Here is a 27,711-nt window from a genome sequence, read left to right on the forward strand (position 1 = left end):
ATTTTTATTTCAAATTCAAAAATAATTAAGAGATTCTTTTAAAATTCAAATTGTCATAGCAAATATAGACTGTTGATTTATATTTTAATGATGTGTTTTAAACTTATGCATTGGAATGGAGATCTTTATTCCGGCCATGTAGTAGAGAGGATCTAAATCTCATTTTGGATGCAATCTACATCATATTAAATTTGAATGTACACTACACAATTCATTTTCTAACCATTGTTTCAGCTAGTTTTCAGAGTTTAGCTTTTTCCTTCAATGTTAGTGGTCTTAAAATGTCAAATTAGATTTTCTTCCATTCAAATCTTCTTTTCCCTTTTTTTATTTTATTTAAATTAGTTGCCCTTTTTCACCCAAAAACTTGCACTTCCAAATGTTGTTCATCTTTTGTGATGGGTATAACTTTGGAGTTGTTTGGGATGAACAATATAAGTGCACTTTTTGAATTTTTGAGAAAAAAAAAAAAGTAGAGGAAAAAAAGATAATTGTTTGGGATAATTTTTTAATTTTTTACAAAAAAATGTATATTAAAAGATTGTATAAAATCATAAAATTATTTTTTTATCCCTATGCATACTGACATACAATCCGTGCATGTCAGTACGATTGCATACTGACATACAATCCGTGCATGTCAGTACGATTGTGGCGGAGCTGTGTGTATTGGTTTTGTTGGAAAATAATTTTATTTTTTTTTTCAATCGTGGTCTGCACTTGGGTACAATGTTTTGAAAATATTGTTTATTTATTTATTTTGTTTGGCAGTGGCACACGTCTCCCATAGTAATAAAAAATTGTTTTTTTTTTATTTTTTTTTCTTTTGTTCTGTGATGTCTAGTGAATCTATGCCTATGCCTATGTCTAGTGAACCTATTTTTCCTACCCCTTGACTTTTGTGAATAGTATTAATTTTTTAATTTTTTTAATAATTTTTTAACTTTTTGCCTTTTATAGAATATTCCAAACAAGCACTTATATCAACAAAATTTGACATGGTCAAACGAAGGAGATATATTTAATGAGGATCCATTACAATGAAAGCATATGAGAAATGGTGAGTGACAATATCTAGTAGTGACTCACCTTTGGTACATATATGTGACAATGAAAGCATATGAGAAATGGCGAGTGACAATATCTAGTATTGACTCACCTTTGGTACATACATGTGTACAAAGGAGCATAAGCAAATATGTGACAATTCAAAGAAGAAGAAGACAAAAAAAAAAAAAAAAAAAAAAGAAAAGAAAAGCTTAATCATATTTCATTTTTGTTATTTTGGTTCTTCATTTGCTATTTTCAAGTTGAAATGTAATGGACCCTTATTGCTACACATTGCTTCATTGCAGTTTCAGACACTTCAGCCTGCAAAGAAAGAAAAACGAAGAGAAAACAAAAAAACCATAATGCATCATTAGTTGCAGTTGCAAACAAATGACAAGATATTGCTGTAAATAAGAATATTAAGATTTAAGAGTATTATTTTCTCGTACTTAATGCACTTTCAACTGCACGGTTATATTTTGATGTTCTCAACATACAGTTGAGAATGTATTCAATACACAAGAATAATAATTTTTGAGTACTCAAGATCCTTGATTTCTGATTGTGCTTCCTTTGCGGTGCCAACCTAGTTGGGATCGTTAAGGTTAGCTGTGATGCTTAGTACACTTTCCCGCTTTGTTGATGTAATTTATGCATGTTTTGTGTTTTATATCAATAAAGTTTTTTTTACTGATCAAAAAGAATATGTAATGTATTTGAATGGAACTCAAAGTTAGCATTAGCACCAGTCAAGGAAAGATCGAAAGAGTACAACTATATAGTTAGAAAAATACTATATAATTTATATTTTTTTACAAATTCCTTTTGTAAAGTAGTACAGCTTGCAATAATAAAGTCTTCGTATTTGAAATGGTGCGGAAAATTGTGGGTGTGAGAGTCTGCGTGATTGATAATAGTTATCGGTTTAGTGATTTTGTTTTTTAACTCTCATAGTAACATATGTAAGAAACCATGAGCGATAGTGAAAAGCGAGACAATGTTGTTTTTACAATAACCTGCAGCTTATATGACCTTAGTGTTTGTAAAGTTGTTATTTTAGTAGGTTATTTTAATTTTTGATTATTTTAGTAGATTAAAATTTTTTGTATTTGAGAAGATGATTAGATTTTTTTGTAGTTGGATGTGATGTTTGTAAGAGAAAAAGTGAAATGATTATAGATTTGATATGACATTTTGTTTTATTAATTATTTTAATATATTTTATCTTTTTGTAAATTTAGTCTAGAAGGCTAAAAATTTTTTGCCAAACAATTTATTTTAAAATTTTGTGCACAGCGTGTAGTAAAACTTGTGATTATAATTTATGAGATAGAAATAGTTTAAAAATGTGTTTGGAATTAGCCTTTTCAAGTTGCTTTGTAGATATTTTATAAGTTGAAAAATTGAGTTTGGGAATTTATTTTTTTAAAAAAAATTTATGAGTGAAAAATATCAACATAACATTTGACTTTTTTTAGCAAATGACAAATAACTTTTTTTGATTTTTTTAATTTTTTATTCAAAAAATTGACTTCTTTAGCACATGCCAAACACTCCTTTAAAAAAAAACTTAGGCCAAGTTTGAGAAATTACAAATAATTCATCTTTTTATCTTTTTTTCATCACATCACCTCTCTACTTTTCTACACATCTTTTTATAAAAAGACAAAAAATATATTTATTTAGGTCATCCCAAACAATCTCTTATTATTAGGCAGAGTAGAGGGACGCTTTTAGCTATCACAACATGATTATCAACTTTTAATTTTTAAACAAACCCAAAATGAGGAGGCGAGGGTGCAGTTTGGGACTTTGTAGGCCCACTTCAGCTCTAGGTAATTTGAACCAGTTTAGTACTTTCATCTATATAAAAAATTAAATTGATTAATATTAATAACTATTTGAATCACTTTCATTTTTAAAAAATAGACAAGTGTGAAATCGACAATTCACTGCCAATTTTTGTAACACAAATGTTATTTAAATATAAACCAAAATAAGCCCAATTACTGGACTAGAGGTAAGCTGCGTCGTTAAGATTTTTTGAGAATTAAAATTGTGTGACAAGATTATTACATAATAGTATAAATAAATGAATGTACCTCTGTTCCTGATCATCCATGAATTTGTAGCCCTTGTTGCTCCCTGCAACAGGCTTGTAGTAGGGCAAGGGAACTTGTCCAGACTCAATTTGGTTGACATCCTCAACAAGCATTTCATAGTGTCTCTTCACCTCCTCCACACTCTTCCCTCCGACTGCCCTCGCAATGTTCTCCCACCTCTCCGGTGCCTCCATATGGCCGTATATGGCCAGCGCGTTCTCAAACAACTTGTTTTGCTTCGCACTCCAATTTGATGAGTTCGAACCCATTAATATTTTCACAGTATGAGATACAGATATATTTTTTCAAAATAATAGAGAATGAGAATGGTTTGTGCAAACTAGTGTAACATTTCTGCCCCATATATAGTGGAATTTAGAGAGAGAAAATGAAGGAGAGAGAGAGAGTGGGGTTTGGTGGATAGGATGCTTTTCTCGCTGGGTGTTGCTTTCCTTTGAAAACTGGGGGCAATAGTGAAAAAAACAAAAAATCAACAAATCTGGGTGTTTTACTTCACTTTCCAGGTAGTTTTCATTGATTCGTGGATAAGAGTAAAACCTCAACAAACATTAACCCAGACAGGCTTCTCTTTTGCCTGGAAAAGTTGTTCCCCATTCGTATTTTCACTTGTTTAACGTAAAAAACGTCGGATCGAAAGTGGGTCCACGTGAAAAATGAAAAACACAATGCTAATTTGTATTAGCGATGGCTATTGGCCTCTTGAACATTCAATCCCCCTAGTCCAGTATTTTACTTATGGATTCGGGTTGGGATGGGATTTTGGATGATTTGGGATGATCTAAATAAGTGTAATTTTTAATTTTTTTTATGAAATATGGGTTGGATATGAGTTGGATTTGAATAAAACGATGTCACTTAAATAGGATAGTGACTTTTTGACTTTTTTAGATTATGACAAACAAGGCCTTTGTGTCTATTGAAAATTTTTACGGAGGTTTTATTTGTTAATTTTATATTTTAGTCAAAAAATCATTATAAATTATTACATCACTTTCTCTATTTTTCTGTATATTTTTTTCATAAAAAATAAAAAAAATACTAAAATAGTTGATTCCTAAACTAGGCATGAGTTTGGGATAAAGAATTTTAGCCTAGTTCAACCTAGCCCACCCATTTATAAATTATTAATAATAATTTTATATTATTTTAATTATAAAATAAAGTATAAAAAATATAAAAGACAAAAAAAAAGAGCATATATATACTTCTGTTTAAATTAAAATACGGGTAAATTATATTTTACCCCTTAACTATTGTCTAGTATCACTTTATTTTTTTTAACTAAAAATTATAACACTTAACCCCTTGTATATACTGATTGTTTTCAATTTGGACCTTTATGAAGAAAATACCATTTCATCAAAGGATAAATTACACTTTATCCTCTCAAACTATTACCCAATATAATTTTACCCCCTCAATTAAAAAATGATACATTTGTCATTTTGCATTATAAATTTATATCAATTTTTTTTTAACTCCTATAAATTTATATCAATATAAACATTTTGTTAAAGATATGTCACTTAAATAAAAATAATAAATAATAAATGGCATATGACTTACACACAACATCTCGAATGAAATACCTAAAATGACATTATCAATATGTTTTGTTTAGTTTGTAGTGAAAAATACGAAAATATACCTTCTTTTTTTTTTGATTTTTTTTTTATTTTTCGTGAAAATTTTTACAATTTTGAGTAACCATGAAAACCAATTACTATATAATTTTTTTTTCAAAAAAAAAAACTCAAAACTATATTTTAGCTTAAAAATTAAATAATATTTTTTAATTGAGGATATAGAGTGATATTAAGTGATGGTTTAAAGGGGTAAAGTATAATTGCTCCTATAGTTGAAGGGTGTTTTCATCATTAAGGTCCAAATTAGAAAAAAAATTAAGGGATGAACAGGGTTAAGTATTAAAATTTTTTGTTCAAGGGATAAAGTGATATGAGATAATAGTTGAAGAAGGTAAAATGAAATTTTTCTTTAAAACATTTGTTAAAAATTAAATTAATTTTATTATTGAATGTTGTTCACGTTCTAAATTCAAATAATAAATAAAAGAATTTAAATAATTTAATATTCATTCAACATGAAAAAGGAAAATAGTTTATATTTATTGGGTTAATTGGTTTTAGAGCCTGGCTTGGAATGACTAGATTAGGTTCGATGTCAGGTCTGGCCAGTCTTGGGATACCACATATTCTTTTACTTTATAGTGCAAGCTCGGCTCGAGGTTTGTCCACCTTTTCAAATCTAAATTTGAGAGAATTAAAGTCTCATTTTGATAATTCGAATTATTCATATTGTAAGACCCTTAGAATTTATCATTCCTAAAAAAAAAATTATATTGATCCGATAATCATAACATTTTTTAAATTTTAACGCATTTATCTTTGAAAAAATAAATGATAATTCATTTTTAAAAATAGATTATTCATTTTTTTAGACAAAATGATAAAATAAAAATATTACAATTTTTGGATCAATTTAATTTTTTTAATGGATGATATAAATGAAAGGTTTTACAAAATAAAATATTTGGATCATTGAAATGAGACGCATGGTGGGCCCTACAACCCCTCCTCATGGGTTCCGTTTCAATTATTACAACCGTTTTATTTTGTTAGGCACTTTGTGTATATCATTCATAAAAAAATAAGATTAATCTGGTAATCGTAACTTATTTAATTTATTATATTTGTCACAATATATATATATATATATATATGATAAATGTGTTTTACAAATAGACCATTCATTTTTTAGAAAACACAAAACAAATGTATTAAATTGAATAAGGTATTATAAAATTGATAATTTTTTATATAAATGATATACATAAAATATTCAATAAAATAAAAAATTTAAATCATTAAAACAAAATTTATGATAAAATCTTCGGACCGAGATAACAACCTCCCGTTCAGATTATGAACAAAAAGAAATGCATATTTTTTAATAACAGTAAAACTATCAGTGATTAGTGATGTCAAGCTGTTCAATTGGAAAGAAATGTCCTTTCTGCGTTAGCCGCTTTCTACCTCTAATCTTGCACGTGATTTTATTGGCTCCACCTTTTCACCCTTTCTTGTCTTCAGCAGCTCTTAAATCAAATTTAGGTCCCAAGGAGGTAAAATTATTAAATAATTTTAAAATATTATGAGATAATATTTATGTGGTGATCGTGATAAACCCTAAAAAAAAAAAAAAAAACAAAATATATTAAATATATCATTTCCTATCTCTAACAATCTATTGAAGTTGGATTAACATATTAATTTTTATTATATTATTAGTTCACAATATTACAATAATAAAATATTATATTATACTTTCGAATTACTGAATAGTTACCCAATTTGAGAGAGGGTCATTCTTGTGTATTGACGCTTAGCAGTGACTATTGTGCTCTTTGGTGGGCTCACTTTTGACTTATTTTCAGGATTTAAGTTATTTATTTTGTAAGATATTTTGAATATATAGTTAATAAAAAAAATTAGATTAATTAGATATTGATGTTCACATAATAATTTTAAAAAATAAAGTCACATTTATTATTCATTTTTTAAGATAAATATGATATGATCATATTATTATTAAAATATAAATAATTTAATTTTTTATATAAATAATTTGCTCGATAACCCAACGCAATGAACAATTTTGAACCATAGGTGTGGACCCAAAATTAACCTCACTGAAGGGAACATTAGTCACAGTGATGCCTTCTCCTAGGTGGCCAGCTAAATCTTTAAAATAATATGATATACAACATAAAATTAATATAAAAAAATTTATATAAAATAATATGACAATTTATATTCATTCATTTTAAATTAAAAAATTCATCAAAGTGATTTATGATTTTTAAAATATTAGTGATACATCATTTTATTATTAAATTGTTTATTATTTTGTACGGGCCATTATCATTATTTTTAGAGTCGTGATAGAGGCTTCGAATTTGGCTCGAATCCCCAGCAGCTCCCAAAACGACGTCGTTTTGGGAGTTTTTTTGGTTTTTTTGGTTTTTTTTTTTTTTTCTTTTCTTCTTCCTCGTTCGAACAGAACCAGAGGGGAGGGGAGGGGAGGGGAAGAAGAGAGAGAGGGGGAAGGGAGGGGAAGAAGAGAGAGAGGAAGGGAGAAGAAGAGGGAGCCGCCGGTGGGCCGGACTGGAGGGGACCATAATCACCGGGAGAGGAGGAGGAGGAGGCGGAGGCGACGGTGGTGCAGCTGCTGCGACGATCGGACGGCTGGCGAGCTCGACGAGTTGCGACGACGAGTCTTTGGCAAATCCGGACCCCCTCCCCTCCCCCTCCTCTCTCTCTTCTTCCCCTCCCCTCCCCTCCCCTCTGGTTTTGCGAAGAAAAAAAAAAAAATTCGAGGCAAATTCGAGCCTCAAATTCGAGGCCTGAATCATTAATCTTATTTTTATGTATACGCATGCTTTATATGTCAATCATTGGCAGACACAGGGAGTAGCGAGCAGGGGCACAGCTCCCCAAATTTTTGAAAAATTACATTTTTATTATATAATTTTAAATATTTATAAAGGAAAATTGCATTTTAATCCTTTCAAAATATATATAATTTTAATCAAACCCCTTTAAAATCTAAATAATTTTATTTTTGTTATCTAAAATTTTAAAAAATTTCATGCAATTTTTAGTAATTATAGAATAAATTAGTTTTTTATTCATCCCAAACCTTTGAAGAATCTCATTACTTTCAATGTCATTTTGAGTTTTTGTAAAATAAATTAATATTTTAATTTCCAAAATAATCTTACTTCAATTCCTTTAAAATCTAAATAATTTTGCTTTAGCCCACCTTTTGCACAATTTCTGCTTACGCCACTGATGTTAACGACTATGCATATGCCTCTCGTATTCCAAAAAGAAAAAAAAAAAAAAGGCAAAAGAGTAAGGAAAAATTACAGATTAGTGGTATAATCATAAAATTATTATAGATACATAGAAAAGTTTATAACTTTAATTATTAATGTGTATAAGGTTTATTATTTATTTATAATTTTTTTTAGAAGTCCACAATGAAGTGAAATTTCTCCAAAAAGTAAAGACTACTCATGTTCTCTCTATATAGAAGATGCGGTGGCACGGAATACGTATACATATAATTGTTTTTTTGTTTTGTAAAATATAACATTGTGAAAAATCTAATTAAATTTGAAATTTTAAAACCGAAACAAGTCGTTGAATTTTAAAACTAAAATAATTTTTGAGTTGTGTAGAAAAATTTTAGTTTCCATGTTTGTCACAAAATTTGTAAAACTTAATTGTGGAACAAAATTGATAACAAAAATAGCATAACAGAGTTCAGACTAACTTGAGTACTCACACCATATAATATACTAGTGGTGGGTTCGTGTGTGCAAATGTATGTAATTGAAGGACAAAGAATATAAATCGAAACAATTTGTGAAATTTTGAATCAATTTTCTCAATGAGTTGTTTTCAAATTGTTGTGGGCATTTTTGAAAAAGTAATAAAAAAAAATTGACAGAAAAGTGTTTGCACCAACATCCTTAGAGGCTTTATATAATACTAGCGGTAGATGAACACACATCGTGTGTGCAAATATATGTAGTCAAGGAATGAAGAAGATGAATAATTGAAAAGATTTGAATCAATTTTTTTTATATAGGCAATTTTCAAATTGTCATGGACATTTTCAAAAAGGCAATATATGTGACATCTACACAAAGTCTGATGTAAGCCATAGGTCCTGTTTGGTACAGCTTAATTTCAGCTTATTTCAGTTTTCAGCTTAATTTAAGCTATTTTAATATATTTGGTTTAGTTTAACAATATAGCTTATAACTTTTTGTAAGTCAGAAATCAACTTATTCTTTGAGTGGGGCAGGAAAAGCTTAATTTATAAGTCAGAAATCAGTTTAAGTTCATTGTTATAAGGTATAAACTGTTAAGGTATAAGTTATAAGCACTTTCTCACAGCCCTACCAAACAGGGTCATAATGGACTAAGAGGGAGACTAGCAGGGGCAATTACCACCCCATAGTTTTGAAAAAACTCCTTCAATATAGTAGTATTAGTTAAGAATATGCCTAGATTATATAGGTTCGCCACCCTAAGACTTTTTTTGAGAAGTTTAATACTTGCGCCCCTAAGATATTCTCATATCTATAATCGAAAATCTGTATTGCCTATGTAAAGTAGAGTTGAGCAAAAAAAACTAAAAAAATTGCAAAGTGGTCCAATCTAGTCCAAATCGCCCAAGTTGGTTTGATTTTCGCAATGTATGGTTTAGTCTTGGTTACGATTTGATTCATAGTTTTATAGTTATGGTTCCGGTTTGGAACCAAACCAGTTAGATATATGTATACATATACAAATATGTCTAATTTTTTATTTGTTGTAGACACTTGAGTGTTTTATTAGCATTTCATATATATTCATAAGTTCTTAACCCTTAATAAGTGTGCTATTGTATAATGACAAAACTAATTTTAAACAATAATTCAAATCATTATTGTTTTTAAAATGATGACATATTGTTTGATGTTTGAGTATGTTGTGATTCCAAACTTAACCGAATTGCATTATCATGGTTCGTTTGGTTCCAAATTTCATGAAATCATAGGTAGTATGATTTGATATTGGTTTACTTCAAAATCGAACCAAAACGAACCATGCTCACCCTTAATGTAAAGAAAATCATTTAGACTGAGAATTTGAAAAAGAAAATGCCGTTGAAACGACTTCTATTAACTTGAATCTTCAACTCAGTCCTCATTTTGAAATTGTAATATTCACACTCCAAACCTGCGTGTGCTTCTTTCTCTTTAGGTCTCTTTTTTTTTTTTTTTGATCAGCAAAAGGATACTTCATTGATGTAAAGACTAGTACAAGGTACAAAAGTATTACACCAATAAAGAAAAGAGGAGTGCAGGAGCATCACGATGGGCTAAATGGTCCCAACGAGGTTGGCAACAAAAACCCAACCTATCATTTGCTAGCACCCCAAAGTTGGTGAGGAACCAACGAGAGAGACACACCAAAAACCGAACCAATGCAGCAATGCTGCTAAACATCAACTGCTAGACACACCCAGGCAGAGAACCAACCAGGAGCAAACAGATCAGAAGGAAAATCTGTTTAGCAAGCAGACCAGTAGCCAGCAGTAGCCAGCAGATTGCAGTATCTAACAAACCAGTAGCAACAGCACAGCAGAAGAAGGAAAATCTGCGAAATTAGCGAACAACCTAGAAGTTTAACCAATCTGAGCAACCATTCCACACACAGATTGCAGGAGACCCACAGCATTGTAAGGCAGCTTAACTCCTATTTTTTGGGCACTACAGCATCCCAGGTAGCCTACAACCTTGCAGCAAACAGAACCATCTCTTCCTATTCTTCTTTTTGTTTTGATTTTTTCATTTTTTTTTTGTTGTTTCGGTGTCTCTTCAACTTGGTCTTTGTTTTTGATTTCTTCTTCATCATTTTTATATTCATTTCAAAATTTCTTCGTCTACTTCCTTTTTTCCCCCTTCTTCTTGTTTCTTCGTTTTGACTCTTTGTTTTCTTCTTCTTCTTCTTCTTCTTTTTCTTCTTCTTCTTCTTATTTTTGTAAGAATTGAATTAAGGAGAATGTGATTGGTTTACTTTCTCAGCTTTGTTTCAGATCCTAAGAAAAGTTATAAGTATTTCAAAATTGAAAATATTTGTGAACTTATAAATAAATTTTAGCTTAATGACTTAACAAAGTTATGGACAAGGTAGGTGGTCCATATAGTTGTCCCTTAAGACAATGATAATGTTATAGGTTTAGGATTTGAGTTAATAAAATGATTGCGACCCTTTCGTTGTAATCTAACCTATTAACTCATTAACAACATCCTATCGAATTTGAGCCTAATTCAATTTTTCATTTTGATAATTTTCTTATTTTCTTTGATTCTACTACATCAATTATAAGGAATTACCTTTATTCAGTTGTTTCCTAGATACACTAGGAGTTAGTTATAATAAATAACAATTGTAAGCCTTTATGGTGGTTCAGTTGATTAATAATATAGAGTTTTGTTTTAAGAGAATTGTCTTCTTTGCTTCATAGTTTTGATAAGTTTAGAATTAAACAGATTTGTATAAGAGTTGTGATTTATTTTTTATTTTTTGTTTCAAATTTTACTGTTCATGTTATCCCACTAGCTACATCCTTTTCTCAGAGTAAACTTAGAAAATGGTTTTTCGAGGCTAGTTTTCAAAGATAGATATCGGCTGTGACGTATGTGCTAGTAAAAGTATCTATGGAGTAAGAGTAATTATTTAGCATTTTCAGATTATTAATTTAGTACATTGATGATGTGTTCTTGAATTAAGAAGAGCATTAATGATAAGTAAAATAAAATGTTTTATTAATTGAGAAAAAGAACCAACGTCAAGTCATTTTCACCAACTGGAGCTTGGAGTTTTGTTAGCTCCAAGTTCTTCTTTATTGATGTAATCTTCTTTTCATCAATATAGATCTCTTTTGCTGATAAAAAAAAAAAAAAAGTCATTTTCCCCAAAATAAAAATCTTTAAAGGTTTTTCATTGGATTCTATCTTCTCTCTACATCAAGGGCACGTTCATAGCTAGGAAGACATATTTCTCATTACATTTAATCAGTTATTAAATGGATTACTTATGATTTTATTTTATTTTATTTTTATTTTTATTTTTTTGGAGAATCCTATGTCAAATGATTTACCCATGTAGCGTATGCAATAAAAATAGTTTAGATTAAAAAAGAAGTTAATTATCTTGAAATTGGAAGGGGTAGTTTTAGACACACTTCACATCACTAGGAAAGAAAGTCTTTGCATTAAAAACAACAAAATGACTCTTTTTTTAGGTTGAGTGTATGTTTGTAGAAAAATAATTCAAGGTTTCAAATAGCTTGTGCATGTAATACTTTCCACATATGAGACTGCACAAAAAAGAAAGATGAATGAGATGACATATCTTCCACCCAATCAACCAAGGTAGGTCAATTCAGCTCTATCTCATTACTAGTGCTTTATTAGTTCAAAAGAGTCATATTAGAGTGCTAAGTTGGTAATTCCTGACATTGTTGGAAATCTAGCAGATTTGGAACATGTAAAAGGGGTTACCCATTTATGTTTTTTTTGATTTTTGGTTTTTGTTTTTTAACTTATTCGTTTCCTTGGAATCACAGAGGAATATCAATGGGTTGTGGTCATCCACATTTTTTTTTTTTTTTATCGGCGAAAAAAGAAACTCTATTGATGTAAGAATCAATTACAAACTACAAAACAAAATATCAATAAAGAAAAGGGAAGTGGTTGTCCACTTGTTGATATAAACTGGGGGCAACTTCTAGGAAGAACTTGTACTTGAAAAAGGGAAGGGGATACTGCCGAAATTTAGAATCCTTATCAAGTTATCATCCACGTTCATTGCCCAGTGGGAATTCATGTATGTGGAATGTGGACACCCTTTCCTTTCACTCTCACAAGCTTTAATTCCTCCTATCTCTCTTTTGGATATTCATCTCTTCTCATCTCTGCAAGTTGTAGCCCTAGTATCAACTTCACCTCCTAGTTGTCATGCATGAAATAGACATGTTTCAATGTACTGTATATATGTAGAGGAAATTGCAAATTAGTAGGACAGTTATCAACAGATTACACTACAAATGGAATATTTTTATGGGTAACTTTAACATGCAAAAAAGACTTCCACTAAACATAAAAATGAATTTGCATCATATACGCAGAAAATTTGAACCACTGTGAAAATTAAATTATTTTTCCATTGTTTCAATGAAAAGCGATTTTCCATATATATATATATATATATGGATTCTTTAGTGACTAAGACATTATAAGCTATCAATAGGTTCATGCATCAGATTACAAATGATGAGATTCGGGAGTACATGACTTTTTCCTTAAAGAAAGTCAACAAAATAAACCTGTGCTGTCCATGTTGAAGGTAACCCACCTTTAGAGAAAATCATCTAATAAGGGAAAGCAATAAAAATAAAATAAAAATGAACAACTTCAACAAGAGTGATTTATTCAAGTTTATTTATTTTATATCAAACCTACATTCATTTGAAACAAAGATATTAAATCCAAGTAATTTTTAAATTGCTTTATAAAATTATATTTTCATAACATTATCTTAGGGTTAAAGCGCTTTTTAAATACAACTTCAATTAATGTATTGTGAAGCCTTCGAAGTCAGAAAACTTGAGTTCGAAAATAATAAGATTACTTGGATTTGGAAATTTTGTTTTAATAACACCTGAGTTTGGAATAAATAAATAAATAAATAAAGTAAAAGAGCTATTTACACTTTACTCCTTCAAATATCACTAAATATCATCTTACCCTATCGACTCTAAAATTGTGCATGTAGACCCCTCAACTATAAAAAATTGTACAAAGACTTCTTCTAGTGGGTGAAAGCAATTTTGCTAATTGCGGGATCTAAATATATAATTTTAAAGTTGAGGGGAATTAAATTATATTTAATGATAGTTCAAAAGGGGTGAAGTGTAATTCAACTTACAAAATAATAATAATAAAAAAAAAAAACTGTAAACTTCTTTGGTAATTAACTAGAAATTAGACTATTGGCTAAAAATAAGCTTACAAAAAAAAAAAAACTAATACTAAAAATCTAATTTCCTTTAGTGTTTGTAACTTTTTGACTTTTCTAATGGTCTTTGGCACAAACAACTTGCTAATTTGACATTTTTAGGAGGAGATTTTTAGGAGAAAATAAACTTATCTAATGTCACGCTTCACTTTTTATTACCTGAATAACATTATCATGTTCTTTAAGCAAGAACTAGAGAGCGAGAGTGAAGAAATTAGGTTTAGAAATATTTTACAGAGAGAAAGGAGATGAAAAAGTGACAAAAAAAAAATCCTTCTCCCTAATCTGATATACGCACAGATTGCTCGAACAACCAAAATACCCTTTTGAGCATCAGACACAAGTAAGGGAGACCACTTGAGTGACCAAAACACTACTCAATCGCACAACGACCTCTTCCTAGAAGTTTCGTAGACTGCAGAAGACCGCTCGAGCACAGGAAACACCTCTCGAGCGAACCTGAAAAAATTAGACATAATTTCCTTTGAAAAACAAACTACCAACTTGTTCACAAAAAAATCAACAACTCCAAACTCAACAATAACAAGACAAGAAGAAGTATAGACAACTATTAAGAGTATCGGATCCCGGATCCAAGAACATGAACGGGTTGGGTCTAACCCAAGCCATTATATTTAATGAACGGGTTGGGTCTAGCATTTACGCCGTTGTGCTTAGACTATAAGGGCTTCCAGCCTCATGAATAGTTTAATATGCTCATCAACACTTGACCTTGAGATGTAGTTCATGTAAGGCACATTCGCATGGCGTACTCCTGTTTGTCCTGGAGTTTGAAACCAATGTTTTTTTTTACTTAAATATGGTAAATAAGCTCATAGTAGTTGACGTTACAAAAGTATACAAATCACAGATAAATTATTCAATTGTGTAAGAGCACCATATGGTGCTCCAAATAAATTACGTGGTGAAATTTTTTATAAGTGGGATATGTTGACATACTTTTAGGTAATTGAGAGATAAATAATGACTCACTTAGCGAATGGTAGAACTAGGATTTTAATTTGAGGGGCCCAAATTAGGAGAAATAAAACTTCTTCAACTAGGGCTAACTAGAGATAATTTGAGGTCTAAAATCATAAATTTAGATAAATTTTAAAATTTTTAATATTGTTGTAACTTTTTTTTATCTAAAATTTTTTTTTCTCTTTTTTTGAAATGCAAAATAACTAAAGCTAATATTAGAGAAATTATCTCCGCAATATAAGTATAGTCATATGATGATGATAAGATTTTGACAATTTGCTTTCAAACTGAATATTGCTTATGCATAATTCTATGGTTGAAAGATAAAAAAGTAAAGGTATCCTAATTGGGCCCTATTGTTTTTCTTGTATTGGTCAAGTGATTTTGAAGTTGCAATTTTTAAAACAAATGTATTTTTATTATTTTTATAAAGTTAACTAGTGTAAATAATTTTGAACTTTCTTTTCAAATGATTGTCTTTGGATCTTAAGTAAAGTAAACTTGGGAATACTAAGGTAATTTTTGTTTCATTAAAATCAAAGTTAGGTGAAATGGAATCATCATTCTTAATCTTCTTAGAAAGACTTCACATGCAACAGATGATGACTAACTTCAAAATGAGAATATTTTTCAAATTTCAAACTCGAATTCTATTCATTTTTGTTTAGTGGGCAAATTATGTTGGGTTTGTTGTAGACGATCAGGTTAGGCCATTGGCTTGTTTTGGGGTAGAACTTAGCATCAACAAAAGTACATCTCTTCTAGCTTTTGCCTAATAAACTATAAGTAAAAGTTATATCAAATATTTTGAGACTGACTCTTAAAATAAAAATAAATAAATAAATATATAATTATAAACAATTTTAATAAATTACACCAAATAGAACTTGCTTATGTTTAACTGAACAATGCGTTCCTCCATCCACAAGAATTTATATATTTCTGCATGGTATGATGATTTATTGAAAAAATGAGTTCTTTACTTAACTTTGCAGCAAAAACCTTTTTGAAAGGTGATATATACATGGAGATAAATCCATCATATGATTCTCAACTCATATATGGATCCCTTATCATCTTTGTTGAGGCCCCATATAAAGGTTATTTCTTTGATAGTACTAGCTAGTGATCATGCTTTCTTTTCTCTTTCAAAATCATTGGAAATATGACCTTTGTTTATTTTCTTCTCTTTGGTCCCTCCTTACAAGTTGGAATTCATTCCCTTGGGTTTGAGATTGAATTGCATGTTCTAAAGAGTAGAAGTCCTCTTCATAGAGATGCAACCACTCAATTGATTGTTCCCTGAATCCCTGACCTTTCTAGGGTAGAAAGATAGAGAAATGACGTATAGTATTCAGTATTCTCCTAAAGTTGATCGGATAGAATGTGTGAGAAATAGAATGTAATAGAAATGTTTACTCATTGGAGATGAGCATAATGTAGTAAAATTGTTTTGTGCTAGCTGATAGAAATTAATCACCTATGAAGGATAGATACGAATATGATATGATAAGTATACGATAATACAATAAAATTCTAAAAAATAAATAAAATATGGATATGGTTATGATACTTTCCTAAAAAGAAAAATATTTTTATAATTTTGAATAGTATATTACACGTAAGTTTAAAGAATAGTAAGAAACTATTTTTTAAGATTTAAGAACTAGTATAAGAGATAACGGCCAACCGCCACATGCTTTCTTTTCTCTTTCAAAATCATTGAAGATATGACCTTTGTTTATTTTCTTCTCTTTGGTCTCTCCTTACAAGTTGGAGTTCATTCCCTTGGGTTTGGGATTGAATTGAATGTTCTAAAGAGTAGAAGTCTTCTTCATACTCAATTGAATGTTCTAAAGAGTAGAAAGGTCAAGGATTCAATATTCTCCTAAAGTTGATCGGATGGAATATGTGATAAAGCGAATGCGATAGAAATGTTTACTCATTGGAGATAAGCAGAATGCTGTAAAACTGTTTTGTGCTAGTTGATAGAAATTAATCACCTATGAAGGATAGATACGGATAGGATATGATATGATATGTATATGATAATACAATAAAATTTTAAAAAAATAAAAAATAAAATACGAATATGGTTAGGATACTTTCCTAAAAAGAAAAATATTTTTATAATTTTGAATAGTATATTACACATAAGTTTAAAGAATCGTAAGAAACAATTTTTTAAGATTTAAGAACTAGTTTAAGAGATAACGGCCAACCACATGCTTTCTTTTCTCTTTCAAAATCATTGAAGATATGACCTTTGTTTATTTTCTTCTCTTTGGTCTCTCCTTACAAGTTGGAGTTCATTCCCTTGGGTTTGGGATTGAATTGAATGTTCTAAAGAGTTGAAGTCTTCTTCATAAAGATGCAACCACTCAATTGATTGTTCCCCGAATCCTTGACCTTTCTAGGGTAGAAAGGTCAAGGATTTAGTATTCTCCTAAAGTTGATCGGATGGAATATGTGAGAAAGAGAATGTGATAGAAATGTTTACTCATTGGAGATAAGAAGAATGTTGTAAAACTGTTTTGTACTAGCTGATAGAAATTAATCACCTATGAAGGATAGATACGGATATGATATGATATGTATACAATAATACAATAAAATTTTAAAATAAAATAAAATAAAATATGGATATGGTTAGAATACTTTCCTAAAAAGAAAAATATTTTTATAATTTTGAATCGTATATTACACATAAGTTTAAAGAATAGTAAGAAACTATTTTTTAAGATTTAAGAACTAGTTTAAGAGATAACGGCCAACCACTACTTTTTTTGGTATGTTTTACGAAAATTTTATTTCTTGAAGTATGAACTGCGTTTATTACTCTTTATTTTTATTTTTATATGCAAAGATATTGCATGCAAGTTTTCTTGCTTGCCTGTTTAGTAGCGTTTATATTTACTATTTTTATTTATAATATAGAATTTCTAAAACAGTATATATTTTTATTTGCAAAAGTAGTAAATAGTTTACAAATTTTACATAATTTTTATGACTACAAAAAAGTTGGTCTCACTTATTTAATTAATTTTTATTTATTTATAATTTCTTCCTATTTTTCTCACCATTTTCGATCACCACCCATTACTCATCACTACTTACTAAGGGCCACCACTGTTGATGACTTCATTTGCCAACCACTTCACTCGGCCACCAACCACCTCCCACTCGTGGTAACCACCTTCAGTTATCATTTCTTGTCAGAAACCACATTTGGACAATATATTAGGTCAACCAACCATCATATCTAATCATCGGCAACCACTTTCGGTCACCATCTCTCATAGCCAGCAACTTGTTTCAACCACCATCTCTCGTGACTAACAACTACCTTTGACCATAATCTCTAACAATCGACAACCACCTTCTATGGGCCACTCCTTTCACTTGTTTGTAAAAGAAGTTCTTAAAGCAAAGTAAACTAAACATGTTTTTTATTTTCATTTTTATCCAAAATAAACATAAACATATTTAATATTTTCTACAAATTAAATACCCCTCATATTTACAATTTTCTATTTATCTTTACTGAATTTTTTGAAACTATAAACAAAAACCAATTTGGTTTCTATTTTCATTTTCAAAAAATTATAAATTGTTTATAAAATTTATGCAACTACAAAAAGTTGATTTCAATTTTTTATTTTTTTCTCGTTCTCTCATTTTTTTTTTTACCACCACCCACTGCTCATCACTACCACCGATCACCATCGCTAATGACCTTTTCTACCAATTATATCTAGCCACCAAACACCTCTCAAAGGCAGTAGCCACCTTCAGACACCACCACCTCTCACCAAAAACCACATCTAGCCACAACCTTAGGTAGGGCTGGCCCTGGCCTAAGGTGAGCAAGGCGACAGTTTTGAGCCCCCAAATTTCGTCAAATTTTAAGAGCCCCAAATAGTTTTAGTTCCTATGACGTTAGTAGGTTGAAAAATAAAGGTGAAAATCAACTAATTTAACTTCACAATCCAAATTAAAGATCCTTAGAGCATCTTCAACTCTTCGTTACTTTCTTTTAATCTAATTTTGATGCTGCGGAATACACGGGGACTAAATATCATTCTAATAAATGAAAATGGTTCTCAAATCCACGAGAAAAATAAAAACTTGAATTCACAAGGAAGATAAATATTTGAATATTATTGAATAAAAGTTGTCATTGCCATAAGCCTTACACAACTATTTATAATAAATTAAGACCAAACAATCTTTGGGTAACAAGAAATCTCAAATTAAGAAACAATAAACTAATCTAATTCTTGGAAAACAAGAAACCTAATAAATTAGAAAAACAAAATCAAAACAAATTAAGAAACCTAATTCTAAAATATTTATACTAAATTACAAGAATTCTAATCAAATAATGTATCAAAAATATTAAAACTAAAAAGGGAAAAATTCACTTTACTTTGGTTTGGCCTCAAAGTGCTTTACCCCCCTATAATTCGCATATAGACAGAGAACCCCCTTATGGTTTTAGACTAAAGTGCAAAGCTAATTTCGTTAGTACAGAAAAAATTACTTAAATACCTCTATGTTATATTCTCTTTCTCTCTTCTCTAATACATATAATTTTCTATCTTAACACATATTTCACAAATTAAATCATGAATTAAACTAAACACCCTAATTTATTACCATAAAATTACCTTAAACTAATTATTATTGTTTAAACCAATTTTTTATTTAATAACTTTTTTAATTAAACATAAAATTATTATAAATTAATTGAAGCACCTTAATTTATTATCATAAAATTATTTTAATCTAAGTTTTAATTTTCAATTTTTAATCTAATTTCTTATTTAATAACACTTTAAAATAAGCATATATATATATATAATTAAATAATAAATTAAACTAAGCACCCTAATTTCTTACCATAAAAATTATTTAATAACATTTTAAATTAAACATATACATACATATATTTATTTATTTAACAATTAAATCATAAAATTACCTTAATTTAATTTTTAATTTTAACACGATATATTATTTAATAACATTTTAAATTAAACATTTACATAGATACACACACACACACACATATATATCTCTCATAAATTAACCTAAATATCCTAGTTTTTGACCATAAAATTATCTTAATCTACTTATTAATTTTTAATCCAATTTCTCATTTCATAACATTTTAAATTAAATTACATTATTGATCGAAGATGACAATTAGGGTTAGTGTTTAGTTAGGATTAAGATTTAATTTGGAGTATAAAATGAATATGAGGGTATTTTTGATATTTGATTCTATTTTTTACTTTGACTTAGAACTTTTACATTGTCCACTCTTAATTTGGGAGAGGTGGCACACCTTCCATTATCTTTAACGGAAAAATTAACAGTAGCACTTTAGTTCAAAACCATAAGGGAGGTCTCTGTCTATATTTGAACCTCTGTCTATATTTGAACCACAAGGGGGTAAAGTACTCTGAGGGAAAACCACAAGGGGATAAACTAAATTTTGTCCAGCTAAAAATATAGAAATTCTTAAAATCTTCCTGCATCAAATTTGATTCTAAATTTGAATAAAAACTTGATTTGATATATAAAAAACAAAAACAAAAACAAAAACAAAATTGAATTCTAATTTGATATAAATTACTCCAACCATTTCATCAAAGTTTTTTCAAAATCTTTTTAAAAATTCTTTTCTTACAACAAATTTCCATTTTCATCAAATTTGATGAAAAAAATATATATATCCAATGCTTTATGTTTTTAAATTTTCAACAAATTCAAATTTGATAATTCTCAATTTGATAAAAAAAAAAAATTGTTTCTCCATTGATTTAACGAACATTTGATGAAAGAGGGGTCAATATTAGTTTAAAAAAAAAAAAACATTATCTACCTTTTTTTTTTTTTTTTAAATGCTTATGTATACATTAATACTATATACTCTTAAAAGTTAACTCAACATATTTATGTATCTCTTTCATTCTAGGTATTGCTTACATTAAACTAATTTTGAATTTCCATTATACACCTTTAAGGTAAAATTTTAAATAAATAATTTTCTTTTTATATATAAAGGGTTCCAATTTTAAGATTTCACCTTAGGCCCAGAAGATCTCAAGGCTAGCCTTGTTCTTAGGCGTGACTAGCCACCATCTCTGATCGTCAACTACTTTTGGCCATTATATCTTATGTCAATAACCACTTCCTATTATTGCCAACCACTTCCTACATGTGCCAACCACTTTTGGCCATTATCTTCTGCGACTAACTACCAAATTTTGGCCACCATTTACCATGGGCAACAACTGTAACAGTCAGTTCTGGGGGACCGCTTGAGTGGTCAATCGGTCACTCGAGCAGTGATGCAAAGCTTCTAGTATCTTGCTTGGTTGTAGGCGAGATCGCTCGAGCAATGAAGTGGTCGCTCGAGCAAAGATGTGAGGCTCCCAGTATTTTTACTGTACCTCTGCAAAACTTCTAAGACTTTCTATTTACCACTTAAACGGTCTCTTCGTTTTGTGTCATTCGCTCGAGTGATGTAAAGTTCACTCGAGCGATCTATTCGGGACAACAAAGTTAAAACGCGATCTAAACACATTTTTGGCTCACTTTTTCATACTCTTTCTCTCTCTATCATCCTTTTTTGAAAACCATAGCATCAAAACACTAGATTTCATCCATTTGTAGCAAGAATCCATCATTGTGCCTTTATCAAAGTTGTTAATCTCGCCGAAAGCTACATTTTGAACTGAATAGATCGTGCTATTTCGGAAGTTCATTCCTTGGATCTTTATCTTTCACTCACAACCTTTGAGGTAGGAATATCTTTACCCTTGTATATCTATAATTTGGTTTAAGTGTGTATAAATCTTAAGGTGTTGGTGGATATTGAGATGGGTGATTATATATGTATATGTAAATGATTATGTATATGTATATGGATTTTGTGATGATAGTGAGTCTTGTTTGAAATTGATGAAAGATTGAGTATCTATCTATGGAAGATAGTGTAAAAAGACACTAAACAAGGAAAATTAACACATAAGAGGAAAAGCCCTAAATTTTATTGTGTAACCCTAAAGGTTGTTCATGGATTATGACTTAGAGGAAAGGAAATTGATGAGTAGAATTGAAGGGTCTTTGAGATTCCTCGAAATATGATAAAGGTGTTATTTTTGGAATGTGGTTTGTTGTGCTTTATGGTCTACCCGTGTGGGAAGAATTGAGTTGCCCATTTGCCCGGTCATGTGAGGGCGACAAATGTGGAAGGATTGAGGTGTCAAATAGCCATCCGTGTGGGTACAAAAATTGTGGAATTGAATGCTGTACACACCTCATTTTTTACCGCCCTTACGACTTGGATGTCATCGCTTGCACACCCAATGATGAGTGCATATGCTTGTTAAGTGCTTAGGGTCCTCAACGAAATGTCATAGCTCTGAGCCTCAAAACCTTCAAACCCTGTTGTCTTATTTTTGGACCAAAACCAGAGATTTTCAAGCCTACAATCTTTTGTGGCCTGCCGGCCTCTTTTATTGGCTGCCGGCCATTGCTTTTGGTTGCCAGCCACAAGTGCTTTTTGCAGATATTTTTCTGATAGTTGTGCCAGTTGTTGGCACAAATACATGTACCTTCTTACACGTATATGTATTGATATTTCTGAGGGACTCTCTCTTTCTACAATTCTCTATCTCTCTTGCAATTTCTTAGCTTTTTGCAAGCTTTTGTTTATACACTCTTAACCAAACCTCTCCATCTTTGAGCTGAGATACCTTTGAACTTTGTTTGAGCTCTTGAGGGTGTGTTTTCCTTGATTTGTTGCTTAGAATTGGTTCTCCTCTTCAAGAGGTATAAAGCTTTGCTTCTCTTCTTGCTTTATTTACTTTTTTTCTTACTATTTTTCCACTGTTTTTGGGCTGTATAAACTCTGTATTTTTGGACTGAAACTTGTGGTTTAAGGCCAATAAAGGTTGAGAGGTGGTTCACCCTTCTTTACATCTTGCTTTCAAGGCCTTTACCCTTGTGTTTTTCACCTTTACACTATCTTTTTTTTTTTAGCTTTTAAACACAAATTTTTAGAGTTATTTTAATGGCTAAAATCATGGTTTGAAGTCCAAAATTGGAGGGGCTAGTCTCCCTTCTTTGTGTCTTGCTTACTAGCCTAGCATGATTCATGTTTTAGCTTGTTGTTCTAGCATTTTTTGTCTTAATTACAACATATTTTATGACTTATTTAGTACTATTTTAGGACTATTTTTAAATGTTCATTGCATTTGAGTCTTGTATTGCATACTTGTAGTGTAGTTGTCATCATAAGTTTGGTGTTTTAGGCATTAGACACCAACTTATTCGAGTTGATAGCACTTATTTCTTATTTTCCATACTTGTGATCACCTTTAATCACCTCTGCAACTTCTCTCATTTATTGGCTTTTGCTTTGCTTCGAGGGTTGTTTCAAACCTATTGTTCTTTTAAGCTTGAGATTGAGGTTGTCATGCTTAATGGTTTAATCCCTTTTAGGGGTTCATTATCAACGACATGATATCTCTCTCATGCCTTAAGCCAACTCTTGGTTTGACACTTCTCTCATTTAGAGGACTCAAACTCACCTTTTGGACTTAATTGATTAAAGAATTGAAAGGTAACTAAAATGGAGTAATAAAATTGGTTACTAAAAAAGGGCAAGATAATAATTTGGTTTGGGTTCAATCGGACGTTAATTGAACCCTTGAGTCTTGAGTTGTTTCATACTCATAAGTGATGCAAACGGCTCAAGATTTATTATCAACTACTTCCTTTGATCATTCATGAGAGTGAGGTGGTTTTGAGAGTCTTGTTTTGTTGCATTCATTGAACTTGCACCCTTTTGGTTCATAAGCCATCATGCAATGAAATTGCATCCGTTGATGGTTTGTGATTAAATTTTGCCACTCCCTTGGGCTGTTTGATGATAAGGAGGGGTGAGTTGTGCAAACAACCTTTGAGAATACCCTATTCCTGCTCCTACTCTGTTTGCTCTCTGTTGTAGCAGGAAAATCCAGTCATTAGTGGCCGGTATGCCATCACTTCTAGTCTGCCGGCCACCTGTGCAAAATCCAGTAGTGTACTTTTGAAGCAGAACATAATTGGTTTTGAGGTGGAAATTTGTGTAAGTGTTCTACTGTGCAATAAAGGCATCTGGCAGCAGAAACAGTGGCTTTTTCAAGTGGAAAGTCCGCGCATGCATGAGCATTCCCCGTTTTTCGATGAAGAGTAATTAGAGTAGTTAATTTAGTTACTTAATGTTGTACTTAATTAGTTATAGGTAGTTAATTTTGTAAAGTGTTGTAATTAATTAATTAGTTAAACTAGTTATTTAATTTTGTCTTGTAATAATTAGTTAAACTAGAATAGTTAATAATTTGTTGTAATAATTAGTTAAGTAGTTTAGCTAAATTATTCATTTCGGCTTGTAATAGTTAGTTAATTCGTAGTAATTAGCTTAGCTAGTTAGTTTATTCGGACCCTCTTGCGTGAGGATGCAATATTGTAATAATGTGTATATCTTTCAACTCCACGTCTTTCTCTCTTTTATTTAACTGCTTATGATGGTTAGTTAGGGCATCATATTTTGTTTAGCATACTCTATGATTTGCATTCACTTATTTTTCATGCACTGAGGCTCAGTACATCATTATAACTTGCATTACTAGTTTAACGTTTCTTTGAATACGTGCTTAGACTGCATGCTATCAAATTGCTTCATATGCCATATTAGTAGCTGAACCTAGTAATTTTGTAACACCCCGAAATAATTCAACATGAACTACCCACACTAATTAGCAATCCCGCATCAATTACAACAATTCTTCCATCTTTGCATGATTAATAAAAGAGTCTTTACAAAAGTTCCACATGCGGATATACATTCAATGATAAGAAAACACATGAATCTCTAGCATGTGAAACATCTATTCTCAAAGCAACAAAATGCCTTTAAGGGCTTACATCTTCCAAGGCAATAGCCTGGTTACACCAAAATGATCTCTCGGACCCATACATGTTAACCCTTGGCTTTACAAAAATTATAACAAAAAGGAGAGTCATCTACTCTTCACAAAAAAATATCCACGCCCTTAGTTCGGCGGGATCACCACATCTTTACCTGCACCAAAACCCATAGCGGTGAGCACAAAGCCCAGTAGAGAAATTCTCACAAAGTATATACAGTTATGCCTTTTCCTCAACACAAAAGTAAATGAAGTGCAACGCTATGCCAAGGTTAATCAATAAGGAAAAATATTCATTTCAATGCATTGTTTCAAAATCACCATGTTCTCAATATCATCCTATGATCTCATCAATTTCAAACTTCCATTATTCATTCAATAGGGGCGGTAAATGCGACACTGGTAATCCCTAGGCAGATATCTGCAAGTAGACTCTACGAGTACTACCAAACTGTCATTTTTATCGGTATGAACCAGAAGGCTCGACACCTATCCGCGCGGTTTTCTGGTCTTTCACCAAGGACACTCAGGCCAACTTAACAAATTCATCTACACCTCTTATCTAGACTTACCAATGTATTTACCCCTTACACATTTTCATAGTTCTCAATAAAATAACTATTTCTTTTCCTCATGATGGAAATCTCCATGAATTAGATTCACAATGCACCATAATAAATGAGGTAACATGCAATGCAAATGATCCTTTCCATATCTTAAGACATTTCTCCACTTTTGACTATCTCTACTACAATGTCAACATTCACATTCTCATATTCTCCCTTCAATGTTCATCCACAAAATTAACATGTTTCATCAACACATAGTCACAATTTTTATATCACAAGACGTAACAAATTAGTCTCGCTACAACCTTGCTCATGCATGTATTGTCAACAACTTAATATTAACACCTTATTTCTCATATAACAAGTAATTCTCCATTTTGCCAAACAATGATGCAACTCACTCTCTTCATCCTTTTAAAACAAGAAAAATAAAACATTTCAAAGACATTTGCCACATTACCAAAATCCCCAATTTCTAGGGTTTTTCTCAAAACAATCACTTCCTATTTCATGGTAAAAACTCTCATACAAAACATTTCTTTCCTTAGGTCAACAAGATGAACCCTCAAGGATTGACCAAAAATTTAAAGTTTAAAGAGAGACCCTCTTTTGAGGAAAACCTCTACATTTTGAAATCACAAAGTTGATATTATCAAAAAAAAACTAGAAGGAACTCTTAAATCATCATAAAAAAGGCAAAACTAGTATATATAACTCAAGAATATCCCTACCTCAAAGTAGAAGCTCAAAGAAGAAGATGAGAAGAAACTCAAAGTGCTCCAAAGCCCAACTTTTTCGGGTCAACACGAAACCCACACCAAGCTCTACCTTTTCTTCAAAGAGACTAGGGTAGAGACACCCAAGAACCAAGTGTATTTGTAGAGAGAAGATGTATATAGAGAAAGAGTGTGCCGGATCTAGGGTTTGAAGGAAGAAGAGAGTGAAAAAAGTGTGCAAAAACATACTGCTGCGAACTGATATATTCGAGGCTCGCTCGAGCGAATGAGTGGTCGCTCGAGCAACCAGACACAATAGAACCTCGCTCGAGCGCAAGAAGCATCACTCGAGTGAACAATGCGAAGCTTCAGGTCTGCAACCCAGAAGCACACTCGAGCGCAAGAGTGCTCGCTCGAGTGAAGAAACTCAAAACATAGACCTCTCTCGCTCGAGCGAAGGAAAGCTCGCTCGAGCGGAGAAACACAACCTTTAGGTCAAAAAAAGACGCAGACGCACGCTCGAGCGCAAGAGTGCTCGCTCGAACGAAGAAACTCAAAACATAGACCTCGCTTGCTCGAGCGAAGGAAAGCTCGCTCGAGCGGAGAAACACAACCTTCAGGTCAAAAAGAGACGCAGACGCACGCTCGAGCGCAAGAGTGCTCGCTCGAGCCAAGAGACACACTACTCAAATCTCGCTTGAGCGAAGGAACCCTGGCTCGAGCGAAAGAACTAAAACCCAAAGCTCGCTCGAGCGACAAAAGCCTCGCTTAAGCGAAGAAACCAAAATCTGGGCAGCAAATATTTATTTCAAATCACATCCAACCTGTTTCAAACCTGCCCAACACATCCCAAAACTCAAATACAAAGAATTTAAAGGTGGTAACAAGATATGGACAACAACAACCATGATGGAATCCCAAGTCCGGAATACAATAAGCAATAAAGGGAAAATCGGGATCGCTATAAATTGTATATCATATGTGTTGCATTAGTCATATGGCATAGTTAGGATCATGCATTATTCTAACTCTGTCATCTTTTTTGGCTTGGAGTATTAGGTGAGCTTTCATTTGTTTTAGTATATTGCATGAATGTGGTTTTTGCCATGTCAAAGCATGTTTACCATGAGGCTAAGTGCTTATCTGATAAACTGCTTGAATGCTTGTGGATGAAGGCTAGTTGTTTGAATTGGAATAATTTGAGTAATGTACATATGAAATCACTTTTTCAAGTGGTACATATTCGAAACAATTTTCAAAAACAAACACGAGCTCAAGTATTCCAATTCTTGCAAATTAGTCTATACTTATGTGTGTGCGCATCACATAGTAATGCTAGCCTAATAATCAGAACAAGAGTATATAATGTAAATAAGATTCATATCATGATTAGTAGAGGCCGATCTTTGATCGGGCGAGCGGGGGTGCTCAATTCATGACCTTCTCCTCTCGTATCTAAGTTTCCGAGCCGAGACAATCTTGGTGATGATGGATACATGGCCTTTAGCATGAGTGATGGATTTTTTAAATTTTTCCAAAAATATTTAGGTGGCGACTCTGTATCTAGCAAAGCAGTCTATTTTTAATATTTTGATTCAAAATCGATTTTCCAAAAGACTTGT

General features: G+C 31.2%; 1 protein-coding gene across 1 annotated transcript; it reads right to left on the reverse strand.

The window, feature by feature from the left end:
* Positions 1–999: 999 nt before the first annotated feature.
* Positions 1,000–3,579, reverse strand: LOC114262578 (protein RADIALIS-like 3). Its single transcript, XM_028202939.2, has 2 exons — positions 3,153–3,579; positions 1,000–1,371 (listed from the first exon to the last, which is right to left on the reverse strand). The coding sequence occupies exons 1-2, from the start codon at positions 3,419–3,421 to the stop codon at positions 1,347–1,349; spliced, it is 294 nt and encodes a 97-aa protein (XP_028058740.1). The 5' UTR covers positions 3,422–3,579; the 3' UTR covers positions 1,000–1,346.
* Between the last annotated feature and the right edge of the window lie 24,132 nt (positions 3,580–27,711).

Source organism: Camellia sinensis, chromosome 6 (genome assembly GCF_055761805.1).
Source record: "Camellia sinensis isolate YWXY chromosome 6, ASM5576180v1, whole genome shotgun sequence".
NCBI lineage: Eukaryota > Viridiplantae > Streptophyta > Magnoliopsida > Ericales > Theaceae > Camellia > Camellia sinensis.